The sequence below is a fragment of the Nicotiana sylvestris genome, chromosome 10 (genome assembly GCF_000393655.2).
Source record: "Nicotiana sylvestris chromosome 10, ASM39365v2, whole genome shotgun sequence".
Lineage (NCBI taxonomy): Eukaryota > Viridiplantae > Streptophyta > Magnoliopsida > Solanales > Solanaceae > Nicotiana > Nicotiana sylvestris.
In genome coordinates, this window is record NC_091066.1 from 117978583 (window position 1) to 117994653 (window position 16071).

The 16071-nt window shown below is 42.6% G+C and overlaps 1 protein-coding gene across 1 annotated transcript; it reads right to left on the reverse strand.

The window, feature by feature from the left end:
* Positions 1 to 14925: 14925 nt before the first annotated feature.
* LOC138879856 (uncharacterized) lies at positions 14926 to 15410 on the reverse strand. The gene is made up of 2 exons (XM_070159496.1): positions 15275 to 15410; positions 14926 to 15122 (listed from the first exon to the last, which is right to left on the reverse strand). The coding sequence occupies exons 1-2, from the start codon at positions 15408 to 15410 to the stop codon at positions 14926 to 14928; spliced, it is 333 nt and encodes a 110-aa protein (XP_070015597.1).
* Between the last annotated feature and the right edge of the window lie 661 nt (positions 15411 to 16071).

Below are 16071 nucleotides of genomic sequence, written 5' to 3' on the forward strand. Positions count from 1 at the left end.
AGGTAGCTCGACCAACATTATCAGGTCGAGGGTGGTAGAGCAACTCAGACTGCTTGACCAAATCATGCCTGCCACTCGAGTCCTCAATGGATTCAACATGGCAAGTGAAACAACGAAAAGAGAAATCAACCTCTCAGTCAACGTGGCCAGCACGACCCAGAATGCCAAATTCCATGTCATCGATGGAGACATGAGATACAATGCCTTGCTCGGAAGGCCATGAATACACTGCATGAGAGCAGTACCATCCACCCTCCATCAAATGATGAAATTCTCAACAAAGGATGGGATAAAAACATTTACGGGGAGCAGCATGCGTCAAAGGGAATGTTCGTGGTGCATGACATAGCACCGGTGCCAATACCTCCACCACCGAAGGAGCCAAAGGATAAGAAAACGATAAAATAGCGATGAAAAGTTACATTATTGTCTACGCCCGACTTAAGGAAACAAAGGACCGTACTGAGTCCTCATAATAAATGATTGAGCCACATCGAGATCCGAAGCACCGACTGCACTAATGTATGATCGTTTCCCTTTTTCAGTTACATTTTATACTAACCTGAATGCAGGTATCCGGCCGAAACAACTAAAGCTCTTCCCAGCCCGAAGGCCTTAGGTTTCAAAAACATGCGTTGCATTCTTTTCCTTCGGCCGGGTTTCATCCCGAGAAGGGTTTTACTGGCAAGATTTTTAATGAGGCAACATCATATGCTACCTAAGGAAGATCCAACAAGTATTCAAGGCTTCTTTTGAAATCAACCTCGAACACTGGGGGGTATCCCCTGGAAGGTCATCCATTTGGAAGGGCTAAGAAACGCCAAATGGGGCCCCAATAGGAGAATGATGTACCGGGCCAAACGGTTGAACAAACTATGTCCGTATACCTGAGCCACCAATGGCGAAAACATGTACACTTGTACCAAGTAATTGAAGAATATCTTTTATCAAAGCATCCCACACTCTAAAAGAATCTCGGCACTTCCGCAAAAATGACTTCTCTGCCGAAAACATCCCGAACACTGGGGGACTGGCGTCAACAATTCAACACCTGAACGACCTTCGGGTCGGGACTCAAAGCTCATAAGCCCTCAATGAGGCAACATGAAAAGCGCAAAACTTATCCAAAGATGAAAGTGCTCCAAATACTCGGGGACTGGCGTCAAAATCTCAAAAAGGTTTGCAATACAAAGTTTGCAAGTAACGGCTTCCGAGCCAAGATACCCTCGATGACTCGGGGACAGTTGCCAAATGCCATTTGTTAAAAATCTCGAGGCCATAAGACCCTGAGAGGGCAGACTCGGTCTCGTAAGACCTATATAAGGTAGCAACTATATCTGTAAGATCTCAAGCAAGAAATGAACCACGCTTGTACCAAGCGACAATATCCGTAAGACCTTAAGCAAGGCATGAACCACACTTATACCAAGTGACAATATCTGTAAGACCTCAAGCAAGGCATGAACAATACTTGTACCAAGTATCCAAAATGGTAAGATCTCAACAACATGTAAAACTTGTAAGACCTTACTAAAGGCCTAAACCCGATCTCAAAGTTTCGGCTATATATCAAACTTGTAAGACCCCTAAAAAAGCATACCCTCGATATAGATGCTAAAACTACTTCACTGGGGACTCAAAGGCTCCAGCCAAACACAAGTGACTCCGATCACATGGCTGTACTAGCCGAACTAACGCGACTTGGGGATGCCCGACCGTCGCTACAAAATCACAGGTCTTCAATTACTTTGAATTTACTTCAAAAAGAAATGGTTAAACAAGCTACCCTTAATACATGCAAAAGTGCTTTGACCATGTCAACTCCTAAACATCGGCTTTGAGATACTCAGCCTCCGAGCCAAACCTCCCGAGGTGCTCGATCATCGCCATATAACGATTCACAATCGAGGTTTTTTATTAAGCCGTCGAAGAGTCAGGCAAACACTATTTAAAAAAATCCTTATCGAGGGAAAAATAAAGCCTACATAAAAGGTCGCTTCGACCCAAAGCGTAAGAGCCATTGTCGCCAGCTTAATGAGCCTCAGGGCCACATACATAAAAGGTCGCTTCGACCTAAAGCGTAAGAGCCATCATTGCCAGCTTAATGAGCCTCAAGGCCACATGCATAAAAGGTCGCTTCGACCCAAGGCGTAAGAACCACTGTTGCCAGCCTGCACAAATACAAAACTTGAGGGTCGAATGAGCTCGAGTCGTAACCCGATTCAGAGACTAAACCTAAGATATTAACTAAATATTCCTAAAAGCAAGGCGTAAGAGCCATTGTCGCCAGTCCACACTATAAAAGGCTACATCGGCCCAAGGCGTGAGAGCCATTGTCGCCAGCACACATAAAAGGTCACATCGAACAAGTGCGTAAGAGCCTACGAGCCAGCCTAATGAGGCCCATGGCCATATCGCGACTCAAAGGATTCATACCAACTCGAAGACCAGTTCACCTGGCCAAATTCAAGACAGAAAGTGATACAAAATAAATAAAGCCGCAAAGTTTTCTTTTATACACATATGCGAAGAAAACACAATCTCCATCTACAAACATTCTTTGAAAATGCTGCATACAAATGGAGAAATCTACGCCCCCTGGGGCTACGACCTCATCTTCATTTTCTTTGGGGTCAGATAGAAGTAGCCGAGCATCACGATCGTCTGCCCTCGCTTGCGCTAACTCTTTCGAGAGAACAAAACCCCTGGTACGGATCTCCTCGAGAGTCTTTCTTCGAGACTTGCAATGAGCATATTCTCCAACCCCCTCTTCGTGGTCGAGAATCCTTCTCAGCTCAGCTTGGGCATTGGTAACATAATTTGAATAGATCGCCATCTCCTGATCAGCCCTAGTTTGGTGCATTACAGCTTCAGCTTGGCCATCAACGATCTCAGCCCTAACCTTTGAAAGCTCAGACTCGAGCTTTGTAATCATTTTTGTCTGAATCAAAACATTATATGAGCTAAGCAAAGTTGAGCGTCAAAAGTGGGAATTTTTGCCAGAGCATCCTTTCCCTCTAAAGCCTGAGCCTCCGCCCGCGCTTTTAGCTCATAATACTCATGCCTGGCCCGACCAACTTAATCCCAAAGGTGCTCTAGGGCCTCCGTCTTTTTCTACAACTGAAATAAACAAAGCGTTAGCCTCGGAAACTAGAAGGCGGAGTGCATGCTCACCCATAATAGAAAATTACCTGCTCCTTCAAGAGGTTCTCGTAATTCAAGCTCCGACCTACCTCATACCGCAAGTATACCAACTCGACATCCTTTTCATCACAAAGGAGCCTAAGGGATCTCTCCTCATCCAAAGCTTTCCGTAGCCTGGCTTCACAATGAAGCAACCTAAACTTAAGCTTGTCGAATGCCTGCAAAAGAAAACCCAATAAGGAAGGGTAGGCGTGAAGCTCGAAAGACCTATGCCGAAACTCACCACATAGTGAAGCCGCTGGGCTTCCTTGAAAGCCTAACGCACATCTACCTACCCAGTTCTCCCAGCTCTGAAAAGGTTGACTCCGATCAAGGCACGGTCGCTCGGTGTATGCGACCCCAAATTTCAGGTATACCTCAAAGTATTATTGACATAAAATAAGGCGACAATGGGGAAACCACCTTTCCAGAATCAAGAACCACGGATGCGGCAGGCTCAAACGATGCTTCCTCTCCAAAGCCCTGGTCTCGTTTTTCCTTTCTTTGAGTACCATCGCCCTATAAAAGCATCTCTTGCTTATTTTTGTCATCCTTTAGACCGGAAGCCGGCAACCTTTCCCCCTCTCCAGAGGATCATGGACTCACCTTGGCAGGCTCTCCGATGCCTATAATAACAAGATTAATACGCATAAAGGGAAAATGCCTCTCTAGATGAGGAAAGGGAAAGGAAAAAATAGCACAACATGCACCATGGTGTTTTGCTTCCCATCTACCCCGGGACAAAGCTCGCCACTTGCGCTCTCCATAGGTCGAGCGGGTTACCAACTTTCGAACCCAATCTGGCAAATCAGGAATATCGCCCGACACCCACAAAACAGCTACAGTAAAAGAAAAAGAAGGCACAATTACTAAATTAGCTTGCGCCATAGATAAAATTGAAAAGGCACGAAATGCTCCGCTTACGTGTATAGTCCATTCCTCATGGAATGGCATAAGCTCCATGGGGATAATGTTAGTGGTCCGCACTGGGATAAAGTGAATCATCCACTTCTGATCCCCATCTTCCTCATCGTCAACAATGAAGGGCGTGGTCGATCGACATCACAAACCTAGCATACCTCGGTGGTGAAAGGGTCGTAAGAGTCTAATAAGATGACTGAGCGTAAGTTCAAGCCCCGCCTTCTCCGCGAAAAATCTCATCATCAACACTGTTCGCCAAAATGACGGGTGGATCTGCGCCAAGGTAACACGATACTTTGAACAGAAGTCGATCACAACCCTATCAAGGGGGCCTCACCCAGGGAAAGTATCTGTAACACCATCTTTTCCCCCCATCTGCAGTCTTTTCTCACTAACCCTATATGTTCTTCTCCTATCAAAGAAGCAATCTTCAAGGCATACTCTTGTTGGTCCTTGATTCCAGATGCGGAGCTCTTCCCTCTTTGCCGGGCAGACCCCGATGCAGTAGTCATGGCTATGGAAAAATTGGAAAACTAAAGCGGGAATCTGTGCAAGTACGTTAGTACTGAAATAATGAAAGGTTCGACTCAGAAAGAGAAGGGCAACTGCTTAAAACGGTGGGATCTCTAAAAGAGCAGAAATAACCCTATGTATACATGGAAAAAACGGTGACGATCCGCCTGCCTCAAAGCCGATTAGAAACACTAACCAGTGTCACCTTTGCCAGTCCTGAGGTGGTACCTAACCTTGAGGACCTCCATTAGAAAAAGGTTAGACTCTAGAAAGCCAATAACACCTTCGCCAGTCCCAAGGTGGTACCTGACCTCGAGAACCTCCATAAAAAAGAAGTTAGGCTCTAAAAGGCCAACAACATCATCGCCAATCCCGAGGTGGTACCCGACCTTGAGGACCTTCATTAAAGGGAATGTTAGTCTCCAGGAAGCCAATAACACCTTTGCCAATCCCGAGGTGGTACCGAACCTCGAGGACCTCCATCAAAAAGAAGTTAGGCTCTAAAAGGCCAACAACATCATCGCTAGTCCCGAGGTGGTACCCGACCTCGAGGACCTCCATCAAAGGGAAGGTTAGGCTCCAAGAAGCCAATAATACCTTCTCCAGTCCCAAGGTGGTACCCGACCTCGAGGACCTCCATCAGAAAAAGGTTAGGCTCTAGGAAGCCAATGACATCATTACAAGGCTCGAGGTGGTACCCAAAGAAATAAGCACTTAAACTCCATCCGTATGGGCTTGGCCCCGAGGTACTGTCTGAGTTCGGATGACCCCTTTTCCAGAATCTATCTACAGTGCCTTAAAGCTATCTACACTAAGTACGAAGCAAGTTTCCAAGTGGTCCGAATTTGAACGAACCTCCACTTAGGGACTACCTTCGAAAAGCTCAAAGGCAGTCCCTGTCTGCGGGCCTCTGAGCAAATTTCCCCTCAAAGGTTACCACGAAACCTAAGTGATAAGTCACGGTTTCAAGGCTCGAAGCGTTACTTTCATTCAACTCGATGTAAGGGTCCCAAAGACCCGAGTTATCGGCCAAATCCAGGCTAGACCTAAGGAACGGTGAAGGGTTCCACAAGAAGCCATGTTAATCAATCAAAAATCAGGAAAAATCATTCACATCTGGGCTTGATGTTGGCACCAACCGGTATAATCATACATTCAGAATCTCCATAAACATGAATAAAGGCAAATACAGAAAGCATCGAAGACAAAATTGAAGAAACTTCTTTGTATTCAGAAAGCACTAGATTACAAAAGCCCTCGAAGGGTCATAACATATGATTACAAAAGCCCACGAAGGGTCCTTACACAAAAACAAAGAAGAAAAAAGTTACACGTATAGTAAAAACCTAGAGCTTAACCTACTCTTAGAGGTTCTTCCTCGGCAGCATCATCTCCTTGGACATGCATCCTCGGCGGAAGCATCTTCGACCGCCATCTCCTCTGGGGGTTCATCTCAGTCCTCTAGAACGGTATCTCCAAGGGCGAAGATGAATAAGAGGAAAAGGCGAAGATAAAGAAGAGGAAAGTGACGCAGAAAAAGTAGAAAAAAGAGACATAGCTCACCGAAGCTAAAGGTTGAAGATTCAGTGAGCATCGACCCTACTTGCATGATCGCTCTGAGTCCTCCTTATTAGGACATCATGCCGTGAAAGATTAACGGCCGGCTATGCCATTTTATCCCTTGGAAAATCCAAGGGATGAAGTGACACACTAGGCCAGGGTAGAAGAGTGAGCAGTGGTGTATAGCCGGAACACTCTCCTGAGAAGTGGTGTAGAGTCCAAACGTCCTCTTAAGTCAAAAGTGTCTGACCCCCTTTATCTCATCATCTTGAGCCAACGACGACAGTAGTGATGACCATAACAACAACAACAACAACGACAAGACAATATAATCTCGCTTGACAAAGGAGAGCCCAGGCAAAAGTCCATGGACCCCAAACATGGTAGGTAGTAATGGAGGAGGATAATGGGAATAAAGGGATAGAGAGACATTGAAAGGCACTTAAATAAAAAGAAATTACTGGAAGGCTCCCATTTATAGGGGGTGATAGTATGGCCAACAACGGTATTAATGCCTTTGATAGACAGATCGACAGGTGTAATCACTGTGTTATTAGAAGCCAGATCGACAGTGGTACTGTCACTTTGAAAAATAGGAATTGACAGTGCATTGAATAACGCTGAAAAGACAAGTCCATCAGATGTTTCAATAATCACGAAGGGTTGTGTCATCAGTATGACGTCATCGCGAGAAGTCCGAAGAGTCAGATGTCAAAATCATTTCTTATTGCTCCTCTATAAGAAATGCGGGGACTATCTGTATACGGTGAAATCGGAGGGTCCAATTTCTCATCATCGAGGCACCTCTGAAGAACATCTCAAAGTCTCGAAGCTACAAGGTTATGGTCGAGTTTCTGCCCTCGAGGTTTGTCGACACTCGATCCAAGGACAATGTTGACCACGACTGTGATAGAGATGGGGAGTTCCCAAGGTACACGGCTAGGACTAACGGAGACTAGTGGTACCCTAGCCATGAATCAGGGTGTCATATAGATATCCCTTCCCTTTTCCTTTGTAATTAATACATTTTGTACTATGTTAGAATTCCCCTCATATATAAAGGGGATCCTTATCACTTTGTAGTTCCCTGTTGCTTCAGTTGCTCTACACGAAATATACAAGAACATTCCATTTGCTCTCCAACATACTCTCTTGATATTGTTTCTTTCATTTATTATCTTCATATTTTTTCTTCATTTATTGCTTATCATTGGCCATAAAGAGACTTTATTGATTTTGTCATAACTATTAACCACATTTTGACCACCTTTGACAATTCCCTGCCGAGCTCCAGAATTGACGTCGGGGACCCGATAATTGGCCTATCGGTTTGATTATCACCCTATCCTTAATTCTCATTTCATTTCTAAGTCTCATATATATAGCATCAACTACTTAACAACTAGCATAAGAATAGATCACGTATTTTTAGCGTCCCATATCAAATTTAATTATTATTACCATTTTCATGGTAAACATGGATGTGATGTACAAGGAAAGGAATTCAACCGGTTGCTTCTTTGAGGGCTGTTCATGTACTAGCATAGCATTGGAGTTTGGTTATATTCGAGACTAGGTCAGAGTGGGTGACTCTCAACAATGATCCTAGTGGGTTCAAGAATTAAAGTGCAGTGCCTAAGGATTTCGGGTCCGTTGTGTGGTTCAGGATTGAGTTCGTGTAGTGGATTATGAAAGGGGCTTGGAGTTTTCTATGTTATCATCAGGTCTACGGTGCAGTAGTAGAGGAAAGTGAGAAGTAGCTTCGGATTTGCGGAAGGTCTTGCAGAATAGGTGTACTAGTTGGAGATGCTATTGTGCACTTGAGGAGGGTATGAGATGGTTCACAAGTGTTGAGTCAATGTGGCCTCATGATTCGGGTCACTCAGGATGAGTGCATATTGAGTTCGTTATGTTTTTGAATGAATCTATTATTATTTCTAAGGCAAGTCAAGAGTAAATTAGATGAAGTTAGTTCGGTTAGTAATTGTTGAATCAGCATGATTATGGCAATGATCAGTTCCTTCAGCGTGTTAAGTTATACATGTGGTTTGTGGTTGTACGTGCAGGCTTGACAATCGTCATAACTTGATTGATTTGGGAGATATTTGGGTCAAATGGCCTTATTGTGTAAATGGATTCTGAAAGAGATACGACGGTTTAGATCACGACTTGAGGTTTGTATTTTTTGTAGTTTGAAATTCAGTTGCGTGTTGCAATGATTCTTCTGAAATGAGTCAAGAAAAAGGTTTCTAGAAAATGAAGTGTTTATTCTACTAGTAGTTTATAGGTTATGATGAATTCTTGTACTCTCATGTAGAAGCACGATAGGTGCAGTGAGCGATATGGGAATTGGGAGTTGAGGATCAAGGCTGCGGTTCGGTATTGAAAAGAATGTCACGAGCTCAGATGAGCAGGGAAGAATTCAGATGTTCAGAGTAAGCTGGCATTTTCTTTGGTGTCACTTAAGAACAATGTCCTGTGTAAGGTTTTGTGTACTGACTTGCGGATTCTTGATTTGCTTTACAGCATTAGTACTGTTGGTGGTATGGAGATGCAGACCTTGCTACCTGGTGCGTAAGGTTGTGGGAGCATATCCCATGGGGAAATTTCTATAATTGTGACATGTTAGTCACTTTATTAATAAGGATTGAAACCAAGAATGGAGATTTTGGTACTATCTCTAATGTGAGAGCTTATGCCTGAAAGGGGCTCTATTCATTTGGTTGTGGACTGTTGAAGTGTTTTTCAGATTAGATGGATGCTTGTGTGTCATGAATATGGCCATTGTGGATCCTTGAAATGTTATTGGCCCAGTATGGTATGATCAGAATCTATTTGAGGTCTGTTGGTGGACCTAAAGTGAATATGTGCTCTACGTCAGGTCGGATGTGTTCAGTCGTCATAACATTGCTTACGGGGGAGTCATCGGGAATTGGATGTCAATACTCTACTGTGTCATGTGGGTTGCGAGACAACTTGATTATTCACACGTTGTTGAGGTCCCGTGTAGCTTATGGTGATATATGAGCAGGATGGCTCTCGAAATGCAGGTCATTTATCGCACCTTAATTATGCTTGGGTTGTGTAGCGTATGGCGCTATCCATATCCCCAGGGTTGTATTTTTGCACTTGGCATTCTTATGGTCGATATTCGGTATGTCGTAAGTATAAGCATTATGGCTTGATGGGTATTCCCTTATTCACTGTTATGTGTGGATCAGGTGTCACCCCATCACAGACACGCTGCTTGGATCGAGTTGCACACAACAACTGTATCATGTATGGATAAGGTTGCACGCCACAATAGTTAGATGATAAGTACGGTTCCCTATATCCATTCTTGTGTATTTGGTTTCTCATCCTCTAAGAAGGGTTCATAGCGTCTGTTCGATCATTTTATTCATTATGTAGGCTGGGTAGTTATTTTTTTGGAGTTCATTCTTCCTTATATGTCATATTCAAGTTTTATCTTGTTGGTGCATTGATGGCATCATATGAGATTTTGGTCAGTGTTTGAGGTGGCCTATTGCCGAGCAGCTTGTATTGGGTGAGACGAGTTTATTGGACCTGAAATCGGTACGATCTGATTTATGTGGGGTATATTAGAGAGAAATATCGTTATCCAGTTTAGAACAAGGTAGTGACCCCTATCATGTGGAGAGACTCCATGATTTATTGATTTGGTAGGTGATTATGAGTTTCTACACATCTCTTTCGTCGTGGCAGCATTACGAGAGTTGGAACATGGTTTATATGTGTGATGGGGTGTATTACGGGCATCAGATTCGTTAAAGTGCATCTATTGTGGTCGAAGGATGTTATTATGGGAAAATAACTTAAGTGGTGTAGTGTGTGATTTCAGCATAGGTGCATGACCAGGGTTAGGTACAGTGTGTAGGGATTGACGTAGTGTTCGTATGTTAGAATCGGGTCTCATGGAAAATTCTGGATGTTGTAATTTGGTTCTAAGGCTTGTTAGCTAAGGTAATAGGGAGGATGTTCAGTATGGCCTAAGATAATGTGCTCACATGGGTTGTGGTGGCGCGGGTAGGTGCACGAGGTGTTAAACAACGATTATGGACAACTCCGGAGCAGTTCTTGGCACGTTTGAGGACGAATGTATGTTTAAGTGGGGGAGAATAATGATCCGACCGGTCGTTTTGAGCTCTAGCATGTCATTCGGCGATTTAAGGCCTTGAGTAGCTTCACTTCAAGTATTATGACTTGTGCGCGTGGCCGAAATTGAATTTCGGGAAGTTTATAGTCGATTCAGAAGGAAAATTCTAATTTCGGAAGCTTTAAGTTAGATGAATTGACCAAGGTTTGACTTTTGAGTAAATGACCTCAGAATCGAGATTTGAAGGTTCCAATAAGTTCGTATAATGATTTTGGATTTGGGTATATGTTCGGGTTGAGTATCGGGTCGCCCGGGAGCATTTCAGCGCTTATTGTAGGAATTTGGCATTTTGAATTTTCCTAAGTTTGGTTTGAGGTGGAATTTTGTGTTATGAATGTCCGTTTGGGGTTCCGAGCCTTGGAATAGGTTTTTATCATGATTTGTGACTTGTGTGTAATGTTTGGCGTCATTCCTAAATGTTTTGATATAATTCGGACGCGTTCGTCGAAGATTGGAGGTTTGAGAGTTGAAAGAAAGATTTTGATGTTATTTGTGGAGTTTTGAGCCTTTGGATAAGTTTGTATAAGATATTGGGACTTATTGGTGTAATTGGACGGGGTCCTGGGGGCCTCGGGTGTGATTCGGGATAGTTTTGGCCAAAGTTTGGGTGATTTACAGTTGCTGGTTTCTAGTGTCGTTGGCATGCTTTGCCACCACGAAGAGGGAGATGCGATCGCGGAAGGTAAATGGAAGCAGATGCTGAATTGTTCTTCGCATTCGTGGGCTAAGGGGTGCGATTGCATAGTGTCCTGGGCTGGACAACCGCATTCGCGAATGGATTCATGCGTTCGCGTAGTGATGAAGCAGGGGCTGATGGAATCACGATAGTCTTTCCGCGATCGCGAAGAGGAGCAGGCTTGGGCAAAATGAATTAAATGCGGGAAGATTTTCTATCCCATTTTCATTTGTTTTGGCAATTTTTGGAGCTCTTGGAGGGAAGATTTTCATCATCCATGTCGAGGTAAGTTATTCCAGCATATTGGGAGTTAAATACATGGTTTATTTATGGATTTAAACATGGAAATTAATAGAAATTTGGGATTTTGGTAAAAATCCTAGAATTTGGTATTTTTGGATTTTGACAATCAAATTGGGCATAGAATTGAGAATAAATCATATATTTGAGTTCGTATTGTTATGGGTAAAGTTTATCTTCGAATATTTTCGGAATCTGGGCACGTGAGCCCAAGGGTTGATTTAATTGACTTTTTGAGCGCAGTTGGGAATTGTTATGCATTGATTTATTATGAGTATTAGAGTATATTTTTATTGGTTTGCACATTGTTTGACTAGTTTTGGAGCGACGGGCATCAGTTTGGTTAGAGTTGTGTTGGAGCCGGTTTGGAACTTCGGAGCAAGGTAAGTCTCCTGTCTAATCCCGTGAGGGGGAAACTACCCCTAGGTGATGTGTTTGATATGTGCTACTTGTTGCGAGGGCTACGTACACAGGAGGTAACGAGAGTCCGTACGTAGCAAGATTCATGATATGTTTGGGTAGACTTAGGTTCACGCCATGCTATAACTGTACTATTTGAGATGTTTCTTGCCTATTAAATTCCTTTATTTTATGTTACGACTTGAGACTAGACTTGTGTAGAGTGGTAGACTCGATATTATAGAGATTTGACGAGCTACATGATTAGCCGCAGAATAACTGTGCTCCTTCTACGGATTTCTCCTACGCTATACGTTTTCATCAAAAGTTTTCCTTAAAATTCATAACTCACACGTTTATTCGCGAGTGGGGTCAAGGACTAGTGAAAGCTTCTTATTCTAATGGAATTGAGCCATTTGTGTCACGCCCCAACCTCGAGAGGCGCGACCGGCACTCAATCGAGTGAACCCAACTGAGCAAGCCTTTTTAACAAGTTCTACCCTGCTCGATACGATTAAGAAATCCTGCATTCGTTTATTTAGACAATAGCAAAATCTTACGTTCAACATTGTTGATTCATTTTATATCACAACCTTAAACCGTAGTTAAGTTTCCAAGATCCAATACAGTTACAATTTAGAGAAACATGAGTTTAAGATTTCAACCTAGTTCATAGACCCGTCCAACACCCATACATAACCCACACGAACGTCTACAGAGCCTCTATGGATACAAAAACAAATTACAACAACGCCGGCAACAAGGCCCCGGCTATACCTCAAAAGTGGAAGTCTACAACAAAAGATATACAACATAACCTCTTGAAGGAAGAAGGGGCTCACCAAACCTTTGAGAGGAGGACACTCCGCTACGCGCGATCGGCACTGTCCGCTACGAAGCCACCTACATTCATTTAAAAATATAGCGCCCCCGACAAAAGGGACGTTAGAACCATGGAATAGTACTAGTATGTATAACTACACACCATCTAATTAGAAAGAACTTTCATACAAGAATAAGGAAATCACAAGTATAACTCAAATACTTGAAATGGTCACAACATTATCAAATAAAAGAATCATACAATTTTCACATCATTTTCCCATATCTTTTAGTTTTGGGGCATTTAATACTGTTCATCATTGTCCACAATACCACCGCTATCTTGAGCAGAGTCCGATCTTGACCCGATCGGCTAGGTTGCCTCATTTGAGACATACACTTGAATCACAAAAACAATACCACCATGTGTGCGGCATGGCGTCCGATCTCGGCCCGATCGGCTAGGCCGCCTTACCGAGGCATTTCCCTTTTCCATCAATCATCTCATTTCAATCTTTGTTTCATATATATCATTTCATAGGCACTTGGGGACACATCTATCATGTCATATATTTGCACTAGGACACATCTCACATCATTTCCAATTCCAATGTTAGATTTGTAATTTAGGATAATATGTGCACACAAGAGCAAAAAAAATGGTAAGCATAGATGAGACTTCACATAGATGGTACAACATATGCAGATTCAATCTTAATTTAAGGTCTAGGCATTTCAATATATGATTCATATTCATTGCACCTTTTCAAGTTATCAAGAATAACACTTCGACCACATTGAGAGACATCTATCACACCTATAAGGTTGCAACTCAAATTCATGTGAAACATCAATCAATATAACAATCCAACCTTAATCTTGCCGCATTTACACAAACACCAACAGAGCTCAATTTCTAAAAGATAGGGTTTTAGCCATACATACCTCGATTGAGCATTCCCTTAATCCTATAATAGTCCGGAATGTTCGCACTTCAATCTATTTAAGCAATGTAGCACAATTGAACCCATAATCAGGAAAAGATCATAGTTTAAGCTCACTTGAGCATTTTATCAAGCGTTGAGTGTTCATCAAGGCCTTATGGTCCTTTTATGCAAGATTACACTAGCCCTTTCCCCATGCCTCTCTATTTATAATTTTCCCATATCTTCTAAGTACACATGCATGCAACGTAATCACCCATATCCCCATGAATTACCTCACTAATGGCCCCCTATAACTATGATTGAAATTAAGAGCTTAGGTGACGAAGTCTTACTTCTTGGGATGAATATTTAGGTGCCTCAGTTGATTATCTTCAATGTTTTAACAAGGATTTGTGGAGAAATTTGATGAAAGGCACTTCCTTTATCTTAGACCCTCTTTCTCACTCTAAAAGCACCAAGAAAGTAGGCTCAAAATGAGCTATTGCACTGGATATAACGACAGGGAGGTCAGGTTTAAAATTTAGAAATCTGTAGCCCCGACTCAGATCTGCGATTGCATATGCGATCGCAGAATTGACATGTGACCAGCAGAATGGACCACAACAATGGTCCCAAAACCTGAACAAACTGTCTGGGTATGCGACAAAAATGCGGTCCGCATACCTGTTCTGCTGTCGCATAATGCACCGCAGAACTGCTTCGCACAAAAATTCCTAGGAGATTATGCGATGACTATGCATGCCGTATATTGATTATGCGATCACATAATTGACCGTATAGTTGACCTCGATTTAACCAACAAACTGTCTGGCTCTGCGACAACTATGCGGTCCGCATAGCTATTATGCGATCGCATAATGGACCGCAAAAACGCATTTTCCTGGAAAAAATTATTCCTTAACTATTTAATGCATAGATCAATCCAAAGGGTCAGAAACACATGAATTTAACTATTTAACTTTATGAATTTCTAACACATGATCCTAACTTGGCACTACGGGATTCGGGTTTTTGAGTAGAAATTTCACGGGGCCTTACATCCTCCCCCACTTAAGATCATTCGTCCTCGAATGAGGATCAAGGTTCACTCATCAACAATCTTGATACAACCTCAGCTTTTCACAACATGAAACATATGAACAACCCCAAATTTGGCTAACTCCCTAAATTTCTAAAATTTTTGCCAACGTTTCCTTTGTATCTAGGCCTATCCACCTGTCAGAGGGCCCTAGAAACATATCCTAACAACATATATATGTCCCATTGACATAACGTAACTTGTACAACACCAACCATGGCCGCATAGGAAACATATAGCCAAATTAGAACAGTTTTACATAGATCAAATCAAAAGATAAGAGTTCATAGGGACCAAATGCATAAAAAGCTATTACATGGCTATACAAACAAATGTGGGTACTTCTTTCTCATTTCTTCTCTGCTTCCCAAGTGGCATCCTCAACCTGCTGGTTCCGCCATAACACTTTTACGGAGGCAATTTCCTTATTTCTCAATTTTTGGACTTTTCTGTCAAGAATGGCAACTGGAACTTCTTTATAAGACAACTCTTCATTAACCTCAATAGTTTCAACTGGCACAATAGTGGACGATCTTCCACCACCTTCTTCAACATAGACACATGAAAGACCAGGTGTACCAATGATATCTCGGGTGGCAGTTCGAGCTTGTACGCCATCTGACCAATCCTCTGAATGATTTTGTACGGCCCGATATACCTCAAACTCAATTTTCCTTTCTTTCCAAACCGCATGATACCCTTAATAGGGTAAACCTTCACAAATACCCAATCATCTTCTTTGAACTCTAAATCTCTGCGACAAACGTTAGAGTAAGACTTTTGGCGATTTTGAGCAGTTTTCAACCTCTCTTTAATAATCTTGACTTTCTCCATAGCCTGATGCATGAGGTCTGGCCCTATCAATTTAGCTTCTCAAACCTCGAACCACCCAATGGAAGATCTACATATCCTATTATACAACACCTCAAATGGTGCCATCTGGATATTAGCATGAAAGCTGTTGTTATAAGAAAATTCTATGAGTGGCAAGTGATCATCCCAGCTACCCTTGAAATCGAGAGTACAAGCACGCAACATGTCCTCAAGGGTCTGAATAGTCCGCTCTTCTTGCCCGTCAATTTGAGGATGAAAAACTGTGCTAAGATTTACCTGCGTACCCAAACCTTGCTGAAATTTCTTCCAAAAGTTGGCTGTGAACTGAGCCCCTCGATTTGACATGATTGAGACTAGAATGCCATGCAATTTGACTATTTCTTTGATATACAACTGAGCATACTGTTCCGCTGTGTCGGTAGATTTAACTGGCAAGAAGTGCGCTGATTTCATGAGTCGATCCATGATTATCCAAATTGAGTCAAACATGCGCAGAGTGCGCGGCATCCCTACCACAAAATCCATGTTAATTATCTCCCATTTCCACATTGGAATTTCTATGCTTTGGGCCAATCCACTGGGCCTTTGATGTTCGGCCTTCACTTGCTGATAGTTCGGACATTTTGCCACAAAGGCCTCCACATCCTTTTTCATGTTGTTC

Excerpts from the sequence above, each read along its gene's own strand:
- LOC138879856 (XM_070159496.1), bottom strand. The coding sequence starts at position 15,410 with ATGGAGAAAGTCAAGATTATTAAAGAGAGGTTGAAAACTGCTCAAAAT. Across the intron at positions 15,123-15,274 it reads GAAGGTTTACCCTATTAAGG|AAGGTGGTGGAAGATCGTCC; the intron begins GTATCATGCGGT and ends TCTATGTTGAAG.